Source organism: Botrytis sinoallii (genome assembly GCF_014898435.1).
Source record: "Botrytis sinoallii strain Bc 23 chromosome Unknown BSIN_014, whole genome shotgun sequence".
Lineage (NCBI taxonomy): Eukaryota > Fungi > Ascomycota > Leotiomycetes > Helotiales > Sclerotiniaceae > Botrytis > Botrytis sinoallii.
This window is the reverse complement of record NW_024066041.1, coordinates 1,361,739-1,383,101: the sequence shown is the minus strand read 5'-3', so window position 1 is coordinate 1,383,101 and position 21,363 is coordinate 1,361,739. Positions and strand designations below refer to the sequence as shown.

Genomic DNA, 21,363 nt, shown 5'->3' with positions numbered 1-21,363 from the left:
AACGAACTAGTAGATAAACTAGCAAAAGAGGCTATTACAATATAATTCACCTTGAATAAAACCAGTTTTGAATTGTTAGGAATGATAATCAAAGAATCCTCTCTTGATTAATGGAATTCAACTCTTAATCAATATAAACTCAGATCCAATTAATCGATATTAACCTATTCAAAGCTATTCCCATGGAAAATCGGATCGAAAATTAAGCTATCAATTGGAACCAGTCGAAATACTGCTAATACATTTTTCCAATTGAAATTAGGTTATGGATATATCAAATTATATCTATATTAATTCAATTATTTTAATAATAGATATATATACGGTAATATTGAGATATCGCAATATCTCCTGATTAGCTATCCTATATACAAAATAGAAAGAAAAGAGATATTCTAGAATATATTATTATCGAAAATCACTATACAATTTCATTGTATTATCAAAATAGATATCGAATTAGCTATCAAATTTATTAATATTACCAAAATCACTATAAAAGTATAGTATTTAGTAAAGACTTTTGAATAAAAAGTAATAGAGGAAAGAATAATAATGAAAAAGAAAAGAGAAGAAGAGAATAAAAAAGAAGCAATTGAGAAAATAAAAAGGGGACTTAATCTTTTTATAATTTCTTGATTATTAGAATTTTCTTATTATATATAATATATATAATAAGCGGATATTATTCCCCAGCATTTGTTTTTACTTCCCTAATAAGATTATAATCAATATTGTAAATCAAAAAGTTATTTGTTGGGCTCATCGGGCCTAGCCGTTCTATATAGTCTTAGACTGAAGGTGGACGTAAATTCAATCAATCAATCAATCAATCAATCAATCAATCAATCAATCAATAAAAGATTATTGTGAGAAAATAGGGGATGAAGATTCGGATTCTTCGATGATTATACTACCATCGACTTCAGACCTACGGACTAACATCGCAAACGCCTTGTGTGACTTCACGATTGTTCGTAATGGTCACGTCTACAATAGCCATGACATGTTTGAAAGTTACGTACGGCTAGCAAGCATAGTACGAGCTTTTGGAGCAAAAGCATTGGGTTTGAATATTCCGTGGGAGATTTTTGCAGATTGCTGTAAGGGTCGTTTCTCCTCACCCAGACACTTTAAGCAGCGTTATAACGCCATAAAAGTGGGCTGTCACGAAGTTTTATTGGATTCTTGGCTCCTTGATAGCCAATTCAACTATGAATATGAGTGTCATTTGGAATATGCCTTTCATCTCCAAGAAACAATGACGGCGCGATGGGATGATTTTTAAGAAATGGGATTGGCATCTACGACGATCACACCAGGTACGAAGAAGAACTTGAAATGCTCATGAAGATTGAGGTAGATGCGGTTAGTATAGGATTGTAAGAACTTTATGTGCAGATTCAGTATTTTATGTCAAGTAGTGTCTACGTCCAATTTGGTTGTTTCCTTACAAATATATCAGGACCAAGCTTGAACGCGTTGACGGCTTCCCAATACTAGCTGAATAGGTCATTTTTTTTTGGTTTAGAACATGTCTCCGTTTTATTTCTTTGCACATTCCTCATGATATGCAGCTTTACACTATTCCAGATGCTATATTCAGGGGTACAATGGAAATAAATCATTGAATGAAGTATTCGAGTATCTACAATACAAAATGACCGATAACCAAAAACAAGTATAGCTTCCCCCCCAATACTTTCTGACTCACTTGTTAAAATCCTTTTCTCATTGTAACAATACATTTATGTTCCTTTGGCGCAATAAAAAAGAAGTTTTCAATATCCATGCCCTCATCATTTTGACTCGAGGCAATTCTAATTCCTTTGCACTCCCTGAAAAATAAAGCAAGAACTAGCTGAATTTCCATTCTCGCTAAATGAATCCCAATACATGTGCGTGTTCCTGCACCGAATGCGTGATTCGCCGTTTTGAAATCGTCTGATTTGGGACCTAGCCAGCGTTGGGGCTTAAAGCTATATTAGACGGACCATGAGTTAGCTACTTGTTCTGTAGAAAGAGTGGATTACAGGCAGTTTCCAATTGTCTGGGCCGTAGTCCAACGATTCAAGGCTTTTAATCTGCGAATCCGGCCATGGAAACTGACTACGGCTCGGAATAGTGGTTCTGGAGGAAGGCGATGATACGAGATTGGGAATCAGGTGAATGGAGGGATAGATACCTTTCAGGCTCTGGAAAGATTTCCGGATCCCGATGGATTGTGTAAGCTTGCGTGGAAACTGTTAAGGATCCAGGAAGGAAGTATCCATCTAATTCAATACCTTCTTGAGGAACCACTCTAGGAAGACCCCCAGGCGCTGCCCCCCATAGCCTCAATCCTTCCTCCATAACTGCATTCAAGAACGGTAATCCTTCCACATCCTTAGATTCGAAATCGTTGCCTAAAGTGTCAACCTCATCTTCTAGTTGTCTCCGCAATTCAGGATTTTTCAAAATGTTATATAGCAGAAAAGTAAGTGTATTAGCAGTTGTATCAGTCCCCGCTACAATAAAGTTCGCGGCTTCCTGTTGAATGTCAAAATCTGACAATGATCCCTCCCCATTCTCAGACTTTGCTTGGGCGAGTATCTTGCGGAATATATTAGGAGTAGCATCACTCTGTGATTTTGCATTTCGGACAGCTATTGATGCATGATCTCTCAATCGATCATCAGGAGTCTTGAGGAAAGAAAGACCTGACATCCTTCCAATTTTGAAAAGCCCAGGGAATTCGGCACGGATACCAGCTACAGTTGTCACCTTTTGAAGATCTTCGATGTATTGAGTTTTCTAGAGTTGAAATGAATAATTAAGCAAACTGTAGAAAGGGAAGAACTTACCCGTTCCTTTTCTAGTGTTCCAAAACTCTCTCCAAAACAGAGATGCCCTATGACATCTGTAGCCATAAACATGAAGAATTTCAAGATGTCTACTTCTCCTACCAAAGCATCTCTTTTGATTTTCTCCACCGCCATATTCGTCTTCTTCCTAATCTCGCTCTCCCAAGTTACTTTCAAAGAGCTCTTACTGAAAGCATGCGAAAACATTTTGCGACGGACACCATGGTCTTTTACATCAATCATGCTAAAAACACCTACGGGTCCATTCACAAACTTCTGATACCATGTAGACTTGACAAAAGGTTTGGAGATGCGGTGGATAGTTTTGAAAGAAGGAAGTGAAGAACATGATACTTCGTTTGGAGTAATGAGGACTATGTGTCCATAAGCTTGATGGAGGGAATGAACGTATTGAATACGACGACCAGTGAATACATAGTATTTAAGAACGAGATTGGTGAACCGCGCATACCATGGGCCGGGAATCTTGCGCAGAGGTGTGAGGTATGCTTGAAGAATAGCCTGGACGTGTTAGTATATAGAACTTGGTATCTTAAGGATTGTTCATACTTTGACAAAGAACGCGAAAAAGATGAGGACAAAAACTATTTGGGCTATCTGACGAGACTCAAACCAGACAAAGAAGTCCATGTTGAGCTGTGCCATATCAAAAGAGAAGATTGAAATCGTTGACTGATATCGAATATGACATTGAGGACTTCATCTTTATATAGGAAAGTGAGAGAGATCAGGGCCATCACTCCACCATTGCCATGACTTTGTTTCCATAAAATATAGTTTGAATGTTTGGGAGTACAGTGTACGATACAAACCCTCTAAAAGAATCCTGTGCATAAGATTAACTCTTTATGAGTATAAATTTGCAGATCTTTCAATTATGTGTATTCTTATCAAGCCAATAAAACCGTCAGGATATAACTATCATATAATAGATATATCAAAATTTGAATTGGTATTTATTAAAGTAAAACAGTTACAGAAATATGACCTGATTGGGAGCAATCGGGAGCAGAATACTATTAGACAGCGACTAGTGGGTTACCTCGCTACAGAAATACCTCCCTACAGAAATACCTCCCTACAGAAAAACTTGGCTATACCGGACTGGGATATACCGGAATCTTGGATATACCAGAATAATTTCCTGATTTGACCACTTTTTATATGAGAATATCGGATTTTTAAGCAAAACCGATATACCGGACACTTTTTTTACAAATCCAGTATAAATTTTAGTGGTAGATTTGGTTGAATAAGCTGAATTTTGGATGAGTAAGCTTGATTGGCTATCATCATATGATATTTTTTGAAAATATCGGGGTTTGGAGCTGAAATCGGATATAAATTTTGGTTAGGGAGCTTGAACCACTATTTTTTATACCGGAATCATGGATATACCGGATTTGATTGGTCGAAAATTTCAGTCCGGTATAACCAAGTTCTTCTGTATATCTGCGGAAAAGCTCACCAAACTCGTATCCTTATAGAGAGGTTTTACTGCAATTGGAATGTCTGCAGAGTACAATGTAACGTCTTGGAAGATGCCATAACTGCAGGACAATCCAGTATCCATCGTAGGCCGTGAAATAAGACATCGTACGCACTAAGCTGTTACGATCCTTGACTTCATGCACATCGTGATTGGTTTTCCCATCAAACCTCGCTTCAAAAAGTGAAATCTTCAAGATCCAATGCAATGCAATGCGACAGCTCAGGAATCCATCCAATATCATTCGACAGGTTAAGGTGCAATCTAATGCAATGTATGTATGGTGGACTTAATACGGCAGGACTAATACGAGGGCCTGTTTCTAAAGAATGCCGACTTTCTGTAAGCGAAAATATCAATCTTGAATAAATTATTATTGTTAGAATCAATGCAAGGTGACGACTAGTATAATATAGGTATAGGCCTAATAATAAGACTTTTCATTAATCCTTTCAAAACCTTTCTTTCGAAGCTATATATATGCGAAAACTCTTCGCTTCCGGACTAATAGTCGGCCCGATATCGATCCTACATCGATGCCCGTAACAATTATCTCATATATTATAAGTTAATATAATAATACAACGTTCATTGAAAAACTCCCTATTTTTATCGATTTTATAATACTTTATTATCTTCTTAATCTATTAATAGTATTTCTAATAATTTACATTGAATATTTGATTTATTATTTAATTATTAAAAACTAGAGAATCTTATTATCGATATTTTTCTTACTGGTGCACGGACCCGGCATTCAATAAAAACAGGCCCTCGTAGTTAGAGGTGAAAAAGCCGAGTGAAGGGAAGGAGTGGGGTTAGCTCGGACTCCGTCCAAAACTCCGTCGATTGGCGCCTAAATTCATTAGGGGAGAGTAACAGTTACATGCGCCCATACAATTGCTGGCATGATCAAACGGAGAATTGAATTAAAGTGTTGCGATGTCATGTTTCAGTATGACGTTCTCAAGTGCCGATCCAAACGGGCTGTTCGAGCACTAATAAAGTCCGCGATTGATCTACCCGTTGGAGTACAATTCCCGCCTCGAAGTAGAGCGGTACCCCAGGTTTTGATTATGAAGCTCCTTTTTCCTTTTGCTGTTTCTATTCAATGGAGTGTGAAGTGTAGCAAAATTGACAGTGGTCTATGCTAATAGTCGTGCGCCATCCTGGATCAGTCTAATTTGATGAATGGTGAAGGTACAAGCCACCAAAGCATAGGTATGGCAACTCAATGCTCTATACCGATGAAGCTAATCTAGTCTAGCTCATAGTTCATCTCTATGAATACCCCCACTATCATTTTCGAAAAAGGTATTGATGGATTCTAGAATGGTATTAGATACGAAGGCTTCGGATTGACGATGAGCGCGTTAAATTTTGGGGTACTAACTAAGATTTACCACTAGAATGTCTACTTCCAAACCGACCAGACCCGATTTCGACAGTTTGCCATCACTAACCGTCCAGCCCGATTCTCCATACAAAGTCTGATTTAAGGAAACCACGTTTCCCGGCAAATTTACCGAGAGCTCATCTACAGATTCAACATACTCTCCATTAACAATACCAACCATCATCTGCTCTCCTACAATCCACGCACTTACATCTAATAAACCACTTCCTAGTCCTTTAATTGCCTTCGTCCCAAACAAGAAATCAAGTGCAGTTGAATTCTGCAACACCTTGCCCAAATCTGCACTCCCAGCGTTGGCAGAATCTGTACTTGGATAAATCCAATACGTAATTCCCTTCGCATCATGATTAACGCTCAACATCATCATTACTTCTACTTCTGCTGCACTCGGTATGCTTTTCCAATACTGCGATTCGCCAAACGCTTGGACTACTGACCATGTAGGTTTATCTAGGCCTCCTTGAACACCTGGTCCTATATTTGCTTGATAGTTTTGAATATCATCAAGTCGAGTCGCTACGTCTTCTAGTTCTCCAACACAATTATCACACCCACAATCTCCATAACTTTCATTGCAAGGAGTTCCCCACGGAATGGACCAAGTGGCATTTATCGCAACCGGGTAGGCGTCTTGAAATATTATATCTGCACCAGCTGAGTATTCGGGGTAGTAGAAATTCTGGCAATTGAGGACCAGACTGACGGGATGGTACGGGTCTAGTGATTTAAGTTGTGAATAAGCAATTTGGGTAGAGTTAAGAGAATATGCCCATCCATCCGGTTCATCGGCGGTATACCAAGACAGGAGAGTAGTTCTGTTTTGCCAGAGAGCTACTTGTTCCGAGATGCGTGTCGAGTTTTGGAACGCGAATCGCATATCGTAGAGATTGAAAAGGTTCAGCTGATCCATTTTATCCCAATACTCTATGAGTTGTGCAGTGGGATAAGATTGGTCAGGAAGACCACCGTCTGGAACGATATTTATGGTGTTGAAACCGAGTGCTGCATATGCCTCGAGATTGGCCAGCGAGACGTTGTCGGGCGTTACATAAGAACCGTCGGCGTAATATCCATTTGGAAAGATTGCATACCAACCATCCCAGTCATTTTTGTCATTTTGAACATAGAGTCCCCCATAGAGGTTATCAATTTTCACAGCACTACCATATCCACGTGATGGTAGTACATAGAAATTAGTGCTTGCAATATAAGTTTGTTGACCGTCAGGAGAGGTGGCATGGATCGAGACTGCAAAAGGCTGTAATCGTGCAGTAAATGAAGAAAAGGAAAATTCAATTAGATTTCCAGTTGAGTTCACGGGAACCTTATTGGTGACAAGTAAGTCACCTGACTCTTCGTTGTAAATTTCAATATCAAGCGTCGTGAAAGGCGAGCTAATATTGCTTCCAGGTGTATTAAAAGTAGCATTTTTATAAGATCCGCCAAAGACATGGGATATACTGGCATCAATAATGAAAGTTCCTTCTTCGTCACTCTCAAGGAAAATTGAGTATCGAGGTTGTATCGTTACATAGAGTAGCGGATCGTACTGAGGTTCTGGGAATTTGAATTGCCCTCCTGGATCTAACGAGTGGTTTCTAACAAATGTCAGCAAACTCGCGACACGGGACCCTATCACAACTCACGTGCTCATGTACGGCTTTCCGCACCAGGTTGGGACATCGGATGGGGCATTGAAAGCGACAGTCTGAGATATAAAAGTCAAGAGGAAAGGAAGATACATGGCGAAGTTTACTTCTAAAAAAGAGGAAAGTTAAACAAAAGAGGCGTGAAATTGAAAGGTCGTGAGAAGCCATTATACTCATATGTACGACAACACGGTGGAACTTTTACCCCTCTTCGTCACACCTGCCCAATCAGGACGAAATGCAGATCCATGTCACGTGTTATTGTTGCCATCGTCTCTCCACTGAAAAGCCGGGCCGGGGTCGCCAGGGTCTGCGATAAGAACTCGAGAGTTCTGTCGGCTCGCTTGAGTTGTGACCACAGCCAACATCAGTCAACACAGTAAATCATCAGTGGGTACGAGCGATAGACCAACAAATTATCGCCATGATCCATGCCTAGATACGTGAAAGGAAGGTTGGTATCTAGGATCGAAGCAGCCGCTTAAGTCAAACAAGCCTTGACAAGCTTCGATGGCTTCGATGTTCCTTGCACATGCATTGGAGCTATCTCTCCGCATACAGTGAGATAAGGCGACTCGACTCCCCAGGCACAAGATTTTCCTATCACTCGGTTTCACGCTGAGATAAGAAACATAATTATAAGCCTTATTCTTATGCTTTGTTTCAATTTTCAAGTCGAACGTAAAATTCTCGCAGCAGCATCGAAAGACGTATCTCTGAGCCTTACTGACGTCCACCGGTTGAAAATAGTAGTCAACTAATCTTATAGAATTTGAGCCTGCAATGGCGGAGACAATACTGGCCCGAATAACACGCCCAAGAGTTTCGGGCTCGTCATGGGTAGTATCAATCCTCCTAGTCCTATGTTCGTGCATCACGTCAACTACTTTTGGTTACGATGGGTCGATGATGTTAGTCTCCCCGATAAATCCACTTTCCACCGTAGTTCATTCCTTGATATTCACAAAAACATAGGAACGGACTCAATATACTCCCCAGCTACACAGATTATTTTAATCTGAACACCGCAACTCTTTCTCTGAACACAGCCGCGCTCTGGATTGGTGGCGCTATTGCTGGTTTGACTTATGGACAAGTAACCGATATCATCGGACGCAGATATGCATTGTTCTGGGCGGCAGTTGCTACATTCTTGTCTGTTATCCTTCAGACGGCTGCGCAGAATACTGCCATGTTTGTAATAGCTAGGATTTTAGTCGGTTATGGAACTTCGGCCTCGACTCTTACGGGGCCGACGTATGTTGCTGAGACACTTCCTTACAATTGGAGAGCCTGGGGACTAGGAGTGTTGAACGATTGTTATTATGTTGGTACGAGCTTTGATTGTTCATTATAAAACCTAACATCTAACAAACAGTAGGGGGACTAATTGCAGCTGGTGTGACGTATCGGACAGCTACCTACAACTCGACCTGGGCATGGAGAGTCCCTTCATTAGTCCAAGGGATCTTTAGTATTCTTTGCATTGCCATTTTGCCATTTGTGCCAGAATCACCTCGATGGCTAGCATATGTGGGGCGGACAGAAGAGGCGCTTATCGTTATAGCTCAGACTCATGCAAATGGAGATACCTTAAATCCCATTGTGCTTGCGCAATACAAGGAGATTATTGACACGATAGAATATGAGAGAAATGTTGGTGAGACTTTGAGTCTAAAGCAGATGGTTAAAACACCAGTTGCAAGAAAGAGAGTCTCTCTGGCAATCTCAGCTGCGGTAATCTCAACTATCTCAGGTGGGTACTTGATTTCATCTATCGTCGAATATGACTTTGACTTTGATAGGAAACGTAATCGCAAGTTACTACTTGGGAACAATGCTTGACAATGCCGGCATCACTGATACCACCACGCAACTTCAGATTGTGAGATTCCTAACCTTATAATGTTAATAAGGAGTATTGACCTTTGGCAGAATATAATCCTCAATGCTTGGTGCCTCTGTTGTGCTTTGGTTGGAACATACTATGCCGACATACTTGGCCGGCGTCCAACTGCTATCATAAGCACATCGCTTCTGACAGTTTTTCTCTTCATTGTCGGTGCCCTTACCAAAGGTATGATCTTCACCTCTCGAGTACCCGCACAATTTTTTGACATGTAGAAAGTATATGGGACATCAACAAACAAGTCCGGTGTATATGGGACAGTTTCTGCGATTTTCCTCTTTCAAGGAGCTTACTCTTTCGGCTGGACACCACTTCTCTACTTGTACCCCCCAGAAGTACTCAATTATCCCATCAGAGCCAATGGAATGGGCCTCTTCACTTTCGTGCTCAATGGTGTTGCACTCCTGATTGTATTCTCATTTCCGTTTGCGCAAGAAGCTATGGGCTGGAAAATATATATGATGAATGGCGCGTGGGATGTCTTGGAGGTGGGATTGATCTGGAAGTATTGGGTAGAGACGAGAGGAAAAACGCTCGAGGAGATTGATGAATTATTTGAGGGTACTAAACATTCAGATGCACCTGACCTGGAACGCATCGTACAAGACGAAACGCAACCAGAAGAGGGTATTTCTGACAGCATCGAAGTTCTAGCATCCGGGAAGAGTGTTTAAAATGAGGTAAACTTCCGGAACAGTTAAGATATTGATTGTTGTGAAGTCATCGACAATCAATCTACAGTGCTTTGTAACATAGTGAAGAAAGCCTAGATAACTAGATACCTACAAAGCTAGGTAATTAATAGAGAAATCCGAATTGCCATTATATTATTGGTAGAACCCCTCCTTTAGAATAAGTCCAGAGAACATGTAGAACCATTATGTATACCTGAATTGAATCACAAACACCGTGGCAGCTCAATTAGACAAAACTATTTTCCGAGTTCTCAAAAAGTTCAAAAAGTCAAATAAATCAAAACCACCAATAAATTGAAAGAACGGGAAACCAATAAATTGAAAGAACGGGATAAAGTTGATTCAATCCAGAATTAGACAGGGCCCCCCGCAGAGGAAATTTGCAAGCCTTCATCCACCCCAAGAAGAGAAAAATAATATAAGGCTAATCAAAGTCGTCCCATTTTTGCAACAAATCCGATGGGAGAACTCGATTTCCTTCTCCAATTTGTTTCGTCACACGCAGTGGACCCTTACCGTCCCAACTAATCTCCACACGATCATCTTTGGAATCTTTTATGACTTCTAAAATTCTCTTTAGAAGAACATGGAACTTGCTCAACAAAGTAGCATGTTCTTTTTCCCATTCTAGGACCTTGTCCTTAACGTTCGATACTTGCGGGTTGTCGAAGAGTCCAGATTTGTGATAGGCAATCAAGAAGTTGGGAGTCTGATTAACCCAAAGTCGAGGAAGAATCTCTTCCATGTCAAAGGTTTTTAAGTGACGTCGAGTCTTCATATCAAAAATCTGACTCTGGGACTTTTTGACGCCTTGCATTCGCAGTTCCAGCTTCGAACTATCGGATACCGCCGTGGTGTTACCTACTTCCAACTTGGCGAATGATTGATCGATCGATGCCTGTACATTCTCCTCTGATCCTGACGAGGTAGTTGCATGTGGCTCTTGCTTCTTAAGATACCCATCAGTCTCGCTACGAACCAAAAGATGAAGATCCGCAAAATCATACTCAATTATCCGCTGATGTGAGCAAGAGCCACCAACATCTCTGTCCCATGTAGTATATCGTTCCGGAAATGTATGACCGTAACCTCGGAGGTCCTCAATGGTTTCTGTCGGACTTTTTCCTTTTCGGATGAAGAAAACGGTGTCTCCGACGAGATCTGCATCAAATCGGAATGGCATATCCAACGAGCCTGCAAATCGTAGTAGATTTCCAATTGTAGACCCGCATGCCACCAAATCTACATCCTGCAGCTTGAAATCCGGTTTAAGAGCCAAAAGTGATCGAACGACAGGCTCCATGGGATAATTAGGATATCGAGCAGCGTTGATATCGCGATATACAGCTCCACTATCTTCAGGAAGCTTCTCATCTTGAGTGGGAGGAGACCAAGCTGGAGGGGAACCTGTTCCTCACGTGTTAACAATTAAGTACGCTAGGGTTTAATTCATGAACAATCGAGAAAGTATGCTTCAAACAGCAGCTGCCTCTCGATGCCGGTGTTCCTCGATTATGAGAATAATCTTTTGCCTACCTGGTACAAGAATTATGGGACTTTTTCCATCGACCCAGTTGTAAGAAGCGACATAGTTGACATTTTCAATTATGGGAGCATCTTCTTCAATCAACAGATTTGATATATTGATGCTGTCGATCTCTGGTCCAAACGGCTTATCCGATACTGGCGGAAGAACATGAGACGCTGAGCCTTGCCTGAAGCCCCCACGAGCCCCACTACTCACACCCCAGTTTCTTCTTCTATAATTGCTATCTTTGTACGACAACATGATCGATTGCAATTATCGCAAGTACCAACTGAACGACGATTTCTACTGATTATTGATTTTCCGATATGAAGAGGTTCCTAGTATCAGGAATATATCGAGTCTGGAATGCTCTGATCATGATTGAGGAGTACGTCCATTTGTAAAGGCAAAAGCAAGAATCAACCTCACAATGTAACCCTGTGTCCTCCCAAGAAGCCCATTGGCTTTGCCATCTTCTTTCTGTGCCTCACAGCGCATAGCAAACGGAAATGCCTTGCCATTTGGTTTCAGTGTATGCCGGTCACCTTCATTGGCCCGCAGGACCTGCCATTTATATGTCGCTTCACAGAGAGAAAATAATGGATTGGGCAGCAAACCTTCTCCCGCGAGGTTTCCCATTTATGCAGCAGGCCGTAAACCGATAGCATCTTCTATCACTCGATGTAATGATGCATGTCCAATGCCGCTATAGCAGTGTCTATCAGAAAAAAAAGAATCTTCGAGCGTTAAAGTTACCCTGTTTGATGCTTTTCATAATCCTAAACGAAGTCGTTTGCAGGATCCACATCTTAACTTCCAAAGCTTCCTATAATAATATCAGCTCTCTGCAATATTAATTCGACAAATTTCTTATTATGATTTTATAACAAAAATTCTTTCTCTCCATCATTGTTCAGAATCTTCATGGCTTCCCTTATTGACGACCCTCGCGCTGTTCGCCTTGATCGTTTTTTCCATGACGTTATCAATGGACGCAGGGCCCTATCCTCAGTCCGAGATGGGAGAACATTTATTGAAGCAATCTGCTCTCAGAAAGATCCAGCAACAACAGCATATAAATTGTTATCTGGACCATCGGGCCTTGATGCAATCCAAGCTTCGATGCGTTTTGACACCACACCCTCGTTCCTCAATGAAACATCTCTACTCTTACTTCAATATTTACAATCACCACCCTTGAAAGCCATTAACTCCGGATTAAGTTTATCAGAGCTTATTACCGCGATAGCCGAACCTCCCTTTTTCTGGGACGGATTCATGAAAGCTTTCAAGACTGGTCAACTGAATGAACAGGCATCCCATGCATTTGCATGGCTTCTACTCGAGCTTATCAATCGTCCTGGCAAATCACCAACTACTTACATCCTTGTGGCGAGATCTCCCGGTATCTTAGATGCGATTTTAACATCTGCCAATGGAGATTGTAGAAATTTGGGTCAGAAAATCAAGCACACTCTATCCTTAGATGCATCCGACCTTGACAAAGACCTTGACTCTGGGCCCGGTGGAAGACACAACAATGACCATGCGAACCACCGAGATATTTCAATCATGCCCACGGCAGATGAACTTCTGTCTAAGGAACGACCGTTTCTACGTACCCCAGACACGTATCTCAAAAATGTAGATCCCACTCGACTGGGAATCCACATTGATAATCAATTTCGACTCCTTCGTGAAGACATGCTGGGCGAAATCAGGGATGAGGTACAGAAGCTCCAAGGCTTGAGATCAGGGTACCATCGAGGGCTAACATTCGACAACATTCGAGTGGTGGGCATACATATTAAAGGAGACAAATTTCGTGAGCCATGGGGCCTCATGTTTCAATGCCAGGATGAGCTACAGCCTTTGAAGAAAATAGATCCTAATGATCACAGCAAGCGTGTCGGTTATCTCAAGGAAAACAGGAATATTCTTAGGCAAGGAACGATTGGGTGCTTGTTTGTTGATGGTGAACCTGTCGCATTCCCATCTATCGATAGGAACGAGGAGGAACTGGCAAAAAAACCTGCTAATATTGTTCTGCAATTTCAAGATGAGACGACTGTATCAAGAACTTTGGTGAAACTTAAGGTGGCTCAAAAGATCAAACTGGTGCAAATGGACACATCAATCTTCGGCTTTGAACCATTTCTCAAACGCCTAAAAGATATGAATGATGTTCCTTTGGCAGAGAAGCTTCTTTCATGGAGTGAGGACCAGTTCAATTCTGGCCCGCCATTCCAGCCCTTGCAATTGAAAAAGAAGATAGAAAAAAGCTCCGGGAAAGACATGAGTTCTCTTCTCTCGACGAAAAAGCCGATTGTTCTTGATGACTCTCAAATCCAATCTCTACTTGCTATTTTATTCCAAAGAGTCAGTTTGATTCAAGGGCCTCCAGGTATGGATCTCCTCATTTCGTCATGCAGGGGAAGAAGTAGGCTACATACTAAAGCGATGTGCTTGGGACTCATGGCACTTTTCGATGTCCAAACTCAAAAATGACAATCATATTGTCGCATTCCATTTCTATTACGTTTCGCATTGATATATGTACCTAGGTCGCAAGTTGCAAATAATTATTAACAAATATCAACAGGCACAGGAAAATCATTCATTGGAGCTCTAGGAGCAAAAATAATTCACAACTTCACATCTGAACGAATTCTAGTCGTGTGTTACACAAACCACGCATTGGATCAATTCCTCGAGGACCTTATGGATATTGGTATACCACCTTCTGATATGATACGACTCGGCGCAAAGTCTACCTCTCGAACACAGTCGTTATTACTCAGCAAACAAGGTTCATCAAAACTTGATAACTCCCAATGGAATCGAATCGGGAAACTAGAAGATAGTCTGCGTCTGCACGAGGCGCGTTTGAAAAGTGCTTTTACAAGATACAACTCTGCAAATGTGAGTAAGCAACAAATTTTGGATTACCTTGAGTTCCTGGATGATATGCCATTTTACGATACATTTCTGGTACCACAAACAACCACGAATGGTATGACGAAAGTTGGGAAGAAAGGTAAAGCTGTGGATAAGTTCTACTTACTTGATAGATGGACCAGAGGGCAGATGAATGCCGGATCCTTTCAACATTTACAGCACAAGAACTCAAGAGCTGTGTGGAGTATCAGCCCGGATCAGAGGGTAACGATGATTTCAAGTTGGAAGTCGGCTATTATAGAGGAGATGGTTGCAGAATTGGATAAAATCGGAAAACAGTTCAATGCCGAACAAGCAGAGAAAAACGAGCTTGTTGGACAAAGAGATGTGAACATCATCAAGTCAAAGAGAATCATTGGCTGCACAACTACTGCAGCTGCAAAATACTCCAGCGCAATTCAAGCAGCTTCTCCTGGAGTCTTGTTAGTTGAGGAAGCCGGAGAGATTCTCGAAGCTCATATTTTCACAGCTTTGGGGAGGAATACTGAACAGCTGATCCTCATTGGAGACCATAAACAACTTCGTCCAAAGTGCAATACTTACGGCCTCAAGGTTGAACAAGGGGACGGATACAATCTGGACATGTCTTTATTTGAAAGACTCGTACTTGACGGCTTCCCGCATGTTACTCTGACAAAACAGCATCGTTCTCGACCGGAGATATCGTCAATTATTAGACACCTTACCTATCCAGACCTAGTTGATGCCGATTCGACAAAAGATCGGAAAGATCTTCTCGGTTTTAGAGACAATCTTATCTTCGTAGACCACACGGCTCCGGAACATGATGTGAGTGTGAGAGAGATGCGGGACAACGTGGACTCTACATCTTCCAAAAAGAACGATTTTGAAGCCAGCATGATACTCAAATGCGTCAAGTACCTTGCTCAACAAGGATATGGCTCGGACAAGTTGGTTGTCTTAACCCCCTATGTAGCTCAGCTTAGACTGCTGCTCGAGAAACTTGCGAAAGAGAATGATCCCGTCCTCAACGATTTGGATAAATTCGATCTCATCCGTGCTGGACTGTATATTGATACTGGCGCCAAAGCTTCCAAGCCATCACTACGGATTTCTACTGTTGGTAAGTTTGACCTTCTCTTCTGCCTCGCCCTTACACTTGGGGCATCTAAAAATAGTCCGAGCTGTAATCCAACAATTTTGATCTTTGAAGTTCCAAATTCAGTTAAAGTGTTTGACTGACTATGAGTATCGCATTTTTCTCAAAATCTGAGACATAATCTCTCTTCTTTTGAGAAAGACTACTCAGACCCTGTTTATGATTGCATTTTTCAACTAGGATAGCCAGTGTTACAATGGCTTTCTATCGTTCAATCCATTTCACTAATTCTTTTTGGTCTTCATTTCCTGCTTCCCTTATTCGATGTCAAGATATTCATGGTTTACCACTAATTATGACATAGATAACTACCAAGGTGAAGAAAGTGATATAGTCCTCGTTTCTTTGACCAGAAGCAACTCTAGACACGACATTGGATTTATGTCGCAACCTCAACGCCTGAACGTTCTAGTGTCTCGTGCTCGAAATGCGCTGATCATGATTGGTAACTCCGAAACCTTCATACATTCTCGCAAAGGAAATACCTTATACAAGAGTTTCTTCGACTTATTGAAAGGCTCAGGCCATTTTTATCCTGGCTTCCCTGTAAAATGCGCGAATCACCCTGATCGAATGGCAACTTTGACCACACCGGAACATTTCGAAGAATATTGCTCAGATGGCGGGTGCAATGAGCCTTGGTTAGTCCCACCAATCTTTAAATCGACGCGGACATTCAAAAAGCTAATTTAAAACCCCACAGTGGTGCTTTATTGATATGTAATACTCATCATTGCCCTAGCAAATGTCATCAGGTTTTCGACCACTCTAAAATGTTATGTAAGGAGATCTTACAGCAAAAGTGTCCCGAAGGACACACAATCAAATCAAAATGCCATGAAAATCTTCCACTAAAATCATGTCCCAAATGCGAAAAGGAGAAACGAGATGCTGCCAAACAAGCAAAGAAAGAATTAGACGAGCAATTGCGACGAGAGGAAATGAGACAAAAACATCAGAAAGAGCTTGAAAAACTCCAGAAGGATTTCGATAGGGTACATCAAGAGATCCAAGACTCCCAGCTGAGATCAGAACAAGAAGCTGTTCTAGCACAGAAAAGAAAGGATCTATCTACCATCAAAGACCGTCTAATTCAAATGCAGTCGAAACCGGTGGTGGTCAAATCGACATCCACTACCACGAGTAAGCCACCGGCTCCTACTGCTTCTTCTCCCGTCATTCCCAGTGGAGCACCTGCCAGTACCTCAGGTGTTGCACCTCCGCAACCCCACACAATTCAAACACAATCTCCCCCAAAAAGCAAGAATGTTCCAAAGAAACTTCAGACGCGAGTTGGTCAGAAAACTTCGGCATCGAAGATCGAGTGGCAACGACAAAAGGACCAGGAGAATGCGATAAATCCAGCCATAGACAAGATCATGGAGATGATCGGCCTCGAAGATGTAAAATCTCAGGTACTGCGAATTAAAGCAAAAGTCGAAACTTCCAAGCGTCAAGGGACAGATCTCACAAAAGAAAGGTTGGGCTTGATTTTGTTAGGTAATCCTGGAACAGGTAAGTGCTCTTTCATTCGAAAGGTTTTCAATAGTACCGATTGCGAACCAAATTCAATAATTAGAGTTCGTTCGATGTTCCAAAAGCTCTGGATCCTTGAATACAGCTCCATGATCCGAGTGGATTCTATAGTCCTGATGAAGTTAAGGACTCAGTGGATTCAATTATTTCACAAGCAAGGCCGTTGATACAAAAGTTCCACATGAATTCGGGCCTGCGTGAGCCGTTTTGTAAAACAAAACTGCCAAAGGACTATTGGAAACCCATCACTCGATCCCCATACCCAGTTATAATACCTGTTAACTTTGAGCAGGTAAAACAACAGTGGCTAGACTCTATGCCAGGATCTTGACAACACTACAAGTCCTTCCTGGGGATGAATTTGTTGAGACAACCGGCAGCCATCTCGCGCATGGCGGGGTAAATGATGTCAAAAAACATTTAGCCATTCTTCACAGTGCTCAGGGCGGAGTTTATTTCATTGATGAAGCTTACCAATTGACAGAAGGGCATAATGTCGGTGGGAAGACAGTTTTGGACTACCTTCTTACAGAAATAGAAAACCTCGTGGGCAAAGTCGTTTTCGTCTTCGCCGGATATCGCAAGCAGATGGAGAAGTTCTTCGAGCACAATCCCGGTCTACAATCACGCCTACCATACACGCTTCATTTTGAAGATTATACTGATGCTGAACTCCTTGAAATGTTACAATATCAGATCCATAAATTCTATCCATCTCCAATGATGATAGAAGACGGTCAAGATGGACTTTACATGCAAATTGCGGTGCAAAGACTGGGCAGGGGCAGGGGACGAGAGGGTTTCGGGAATGCGCGAGCTTTAGAGAACATGTTTGCGAGAATTCGTGAACGACAAGCAGATCGCTTGACTAAAGAGCGCAGGGATGGCCTCGGTCCAGACGACAATCTTATTACCAAGGAAGACCTGATAGGACCAGACCCATCCCAAGCAATTTTGAAATGTAAGGCATGGGATGAGCTCCAAAGCCTTACTGGTTTGAAATCTGTCAAAGACTCTGTAAGATTCATGATCGAAGTCATCAAGACGAACTACAAACGAGAGCTGGAACAGAAGCCAATCATTGCGGTATCATTGAATCGTGTATTCCTTGGCTCTCCAGGTACTGGGAAAACAACAGTAGCCAAGCTATATGGTCGTATTCTCTCAGATCTAGGAATTCTAAGCAATGGGGAAGGTAAGATCATACGTTCTTATGAGTAGAGACTTTTTGGTCATATAGAACGCGTTTCTTTAGCTTGTAATATGTTTCTAATTTTTTATAGTGGTTACAAAGAATCCAGCCGATTTTATTGGCAGTCATATAGGACAATCGGAGGAAAATACGAAAAACATTCTTGCTACTACACTTGGGAAAGTTCTGATAATTGATGAAGCATACATGCTTTACCCCAGCTCTAAGGGTAGTCATGGTGGAGGCGGAGGATCTGATATTTTCAGAACAGCAGTGATAGATACGATTGTTGCCGAGATACAAAGCGTACCGGGTGATGACCGTTGTGTATTACTTCTAGGCTACGAAGATAAAATGATTGAGATGTTTCAGAATGTTAATCCGGGCTTAACAAGACGTTTTCCTCCTGCAGATGGCTTCCAGTTTGCCGACTTCAATGATCAAGAGCTCGAGGAGATTCTACAACAAAAGTTAAGTGCATATGGGCTCGACGCAACTCAAAAAGCAGTAGCGGTTGCCATAGATCTACTCGCAAGAGCTCGAAACGGGCTTAATTTTGGAAACGGGGGCGACGTGGAGAATTTGATATCCAAGGCAAAGAAAAACTACCTTTCTCGACAGTCAAAATTGCCTTTTGGTCAACGATCTATCGATTTCTTGTTTGAGCCAGAAGACTTTGATCCAGACTTTGGTCGAGCATCTGGTGCAGAAACAAATCTCAAAGATCTCTTCAAGGGTATCATAGGATGTGATACTATAATTGCGAAGCTTGATGGATATGTGAAAGTTGCGAAAGGCATGAGAAAGCTTGGGAAAGATCCTCGGTCACAAATACCAATGAATTTTATATTCAAAGGCCCGCCAGGTATTTACTGCTCCATTAAAACCTAACACAGCCAGATGTGCTAACTCAAATATCAGGGACTGGGAAGACTACAACTGCCCGGAAGATTGGCCAAGTTTATTACGATTTAGGATTTCTGTCGGAGGTACAAGTTGTTGAATGTTCTGCATCAGACCTTATTGGCCAATATGTTGGGCAGACTGGTCCAAAAACAGTCAAACAACTTGAGCTTGGCCTGGGAAAAGTTCTCTTCATCGACGAAGCATATCGACTTGGGCAGGGTCATTTCTCCCAAGAAGCTATTGATGAACTAGTTGATGTGAGTTACTGTTATTCTGATACTGAGTCACTTCAATGGTGGATCCTACTTGGCATGCTTAGTGCATCGTCTGTTGTCACTTCAAACATTGCTACTTCCATACGTAAAGCTAAGAAGCTTCCTTCTGTGCAATCACTAACTCTTGAATATTCTAGTCCATGACTAAACCGAAATTTGCCGGTAAAATGATCATAATTCTTGCAGGATATGAAAAAGATATGAATACTCTGCTTACCAAGAATGAAGGCTTGAATAGCCGTTTTGCTGATGAGATAAATTTTCCGGCTCTTACGCCCAAAGATTCTCTTCTCGTTCTACAAAATGCCTTGGAAAAAGAGAATATCTCTATCGAGGGGTTGAAAGATATCACGAATCACCAGCCTTTCTTGGATCTGATTGCAGAGCTCTCCAAACTGCCTGCTTGGGGCAACGCAAGAGATATGATTACACTCGCTAAGAGCATGACACGTGCATTCTACCAATCTGCCACGAATACTTCGTCTACTAATCCCAGCATCAATCTATCATACGACGATGCCATGGCTTGTATAAAAGACATGATTGACAGCAAGAAAGACAGGGCTCACGTGCAAGGAAAACCAAGACATAATTTGTCAAAAGATGCACCAGTCATGAGTAACAATCAACAACCACCTACTCCCCCCTCAACTTCCGTCAATACTTCTACCGCGACTAAAAATGCACCCAAGGACAAGCATGACGATGAGCCCCCAAAACCATTATTCGAGGATGACGAACCGGATACTGACGATAGACGTGATGCGGGTGTTTCCGACGCAACATGGACTCAACTACAGCGGGACAAAAAGGCCGCCGAGGAAAAAGCCCAACGCTACGCCGATGAAATGCGCAAGAAGCAAGAAGAAATGCGAGCACTTGAAGAAGCCGAGCGCAAAGCCAGGGAAGAAGCCCTGCGACAAATCCAAGCCAAAAATGAAGCCGAATGGCAAGAACAACTTCGTTTGCGCGAGAAAGCGCGACTTCGTGAGTTAAGAGCTAAGGCGGAGAGAGAACGCATGGAGCAGGAACGCGAACGCAGAAGATTGGAAGAGGAGCAGAGGAGAAAACAAGAGGCGCAAGTGCAGGAAAAATTGAGGAATATGGGGGTTTGCGTTATGGGGTATCAGTGGATTAAACAGGTTAGTGGGTATCGATGTGCGGGGGGGGCTCATTATGTATCGGATTCTCAATTGGGTATGTGAGGGTATGCATGGTATGGTGCAGATGAATCTTTGGAGCGGAATTTCATTGGATTGGAAGTTTTGGGGATGATTTCAAGTTGGTGTTATGGATTTTCTAGATACTTATTGTAATTTCATTTTTGAGGTTTAGCGGGATATTCAATATTACATCATCTACCATCCACATTCACATATTACACAAATTTTTCTCACGCTCTCCAAATTCCATAGTGAAAGATACATTCTTCTCCGTGTATCTAGACGACTTATGTCAATTGTCAATATTCCTCCGGACATCGCAACGAGGCAGCATTATGAGCGGAGATACCCATGAGACCATGACCCATCCATCACCCATCACCCACTCACTCATTAGGCAAGCCAAATAACCAAATCAATAAGAACAATCTCAGTAATCATATTACATAACTATTCAGTAAGTAAGTTTGAGCTATTAGCACACACTAATCATCTTAATAGTTCCATCCACAATGTCTAGAACAATCAAAGAACTCAAGTATTTAATAAAATACAGTTTTAGATTACTGCTAACTACCTAATTGAACTATCTCAATTTATCTTGCTGAGGTCTCTCAGCCATCCATAATATATGAAACCTATCTCAATTAGATCTGCCATCT

At 41.7% G+C, this 21,363-nt stretch overlaps 5 protein-coding genes across 5 annotated transcripts; 2 read left to right on the top strand and 3 right to left on the bottom strand.

Moving 5' to 3' along the window:
* Nucleotides 1-1,717: 1,717 nt before the first annotated feature.
* On the bottom strand, nt 1,718-3,494 carry EAF02_008009 (uncharacterized protein; the record flags this gene model as incomplete). Its single annotated transcript, XM_038904057.1, has 4 exons — nt 1,718-1,979; nt 2,186-2,793; nt 2,844-3,365; nt 3,414-3,494. 4 exons carry the CDS (start codon nt 3,492-3,494, stop codon nt 1,718-1,720), a joined length of 1,473 nt encoding a protein of 490 aa, XP_038756338.1.
* Nucleotides 3,495-5,621: 2,127 nt separating this feature from the next.
* EAF02_008008 (uncharacterized protein) lies at nt 5,622-7,514 on the bottom strand (the record flags this gene model as incomplete). The annotated part of the gene is made up of 3 exons (XM_038904056.1): nt 5,622-5,680; nt 5,747-7,368; nt 7,417-7,514. 3 exons carry the CDS (start codon nt 7,512-7,514, stop codon nt 5,622-5,624), a joined length of 1,779 nt encoding a protein of 592 aa, XP_038756337.1.
* Nucleotides 7,515-7,896: 382 nt separating this feature from the next.
* Nucleotides 7,897-10,152, top strand: EAF02_008007 (uncharacterized protein). The gene is made up of 6 exons (XM_038904055.1): nt 7,897-8,330; nt 8,395-8,750; nt 8,798-9,175; nt 9,225-9,304; nt 9,355-9,496; nt 9,548-10,152. Exons 1-6 carry the CDS (start codon nt 8,203-8,205, stop codon nt 10,000-10,002), a joined length of 1,539 nt encoding a protein of 512 aa, XP_038756336.1. The 5' UTR covers nt 7,897-8,202; the 3' UTR covers nt 10,003-10,152.
* Nucleotides 10,153-10,447: 295 nt separating this feature from the next.
* Nucleotides 10,448-11,812, bottom strand: EAF02_008006 (uncharacterized protein; the record flags this gene model as incomplete). The annotated part of the gene is made up of 2 exons (XM_038904054.1): nt 10,448-11,430; nt 11,560-11,812. 2 exons carry the CDS (start codon nt 11,810-11,812, stop codon nt 10,448-10,450), a joined length of 1,236 nt encoding a protein of 411 aa, XP_038756335.1.
* Nucleotides 11,813-12,475: 663 nt separating this feature from the next.
* EAF02_008005 (uncharacterized protein) lies at nt 12,476-20,912 on the top strand (the record flags this gene model as incomplete). Its single annotated transcript, XM_038904053.1, has 8 exons — nt 12,476-13,955; nt 14,154-15,593; nt 15,934-16,270; nt 16,333-17,144; nt 17,458-18,360; nt 18,449-19,222; nt 19,279-19,520; nt 19,676-20,912. 8 exons carry the CDS (start codon nt 12,476-12,478, stop codon nt 20,741-20,743), a joined length of 7,056 nt encoding a protein of 2,351 aa, XP_038756334.1. The 3' UTR covers nt 20,744-20,912.
* Nucleotides 20,913-21,363: the final 451 nt, after the last annotated feature.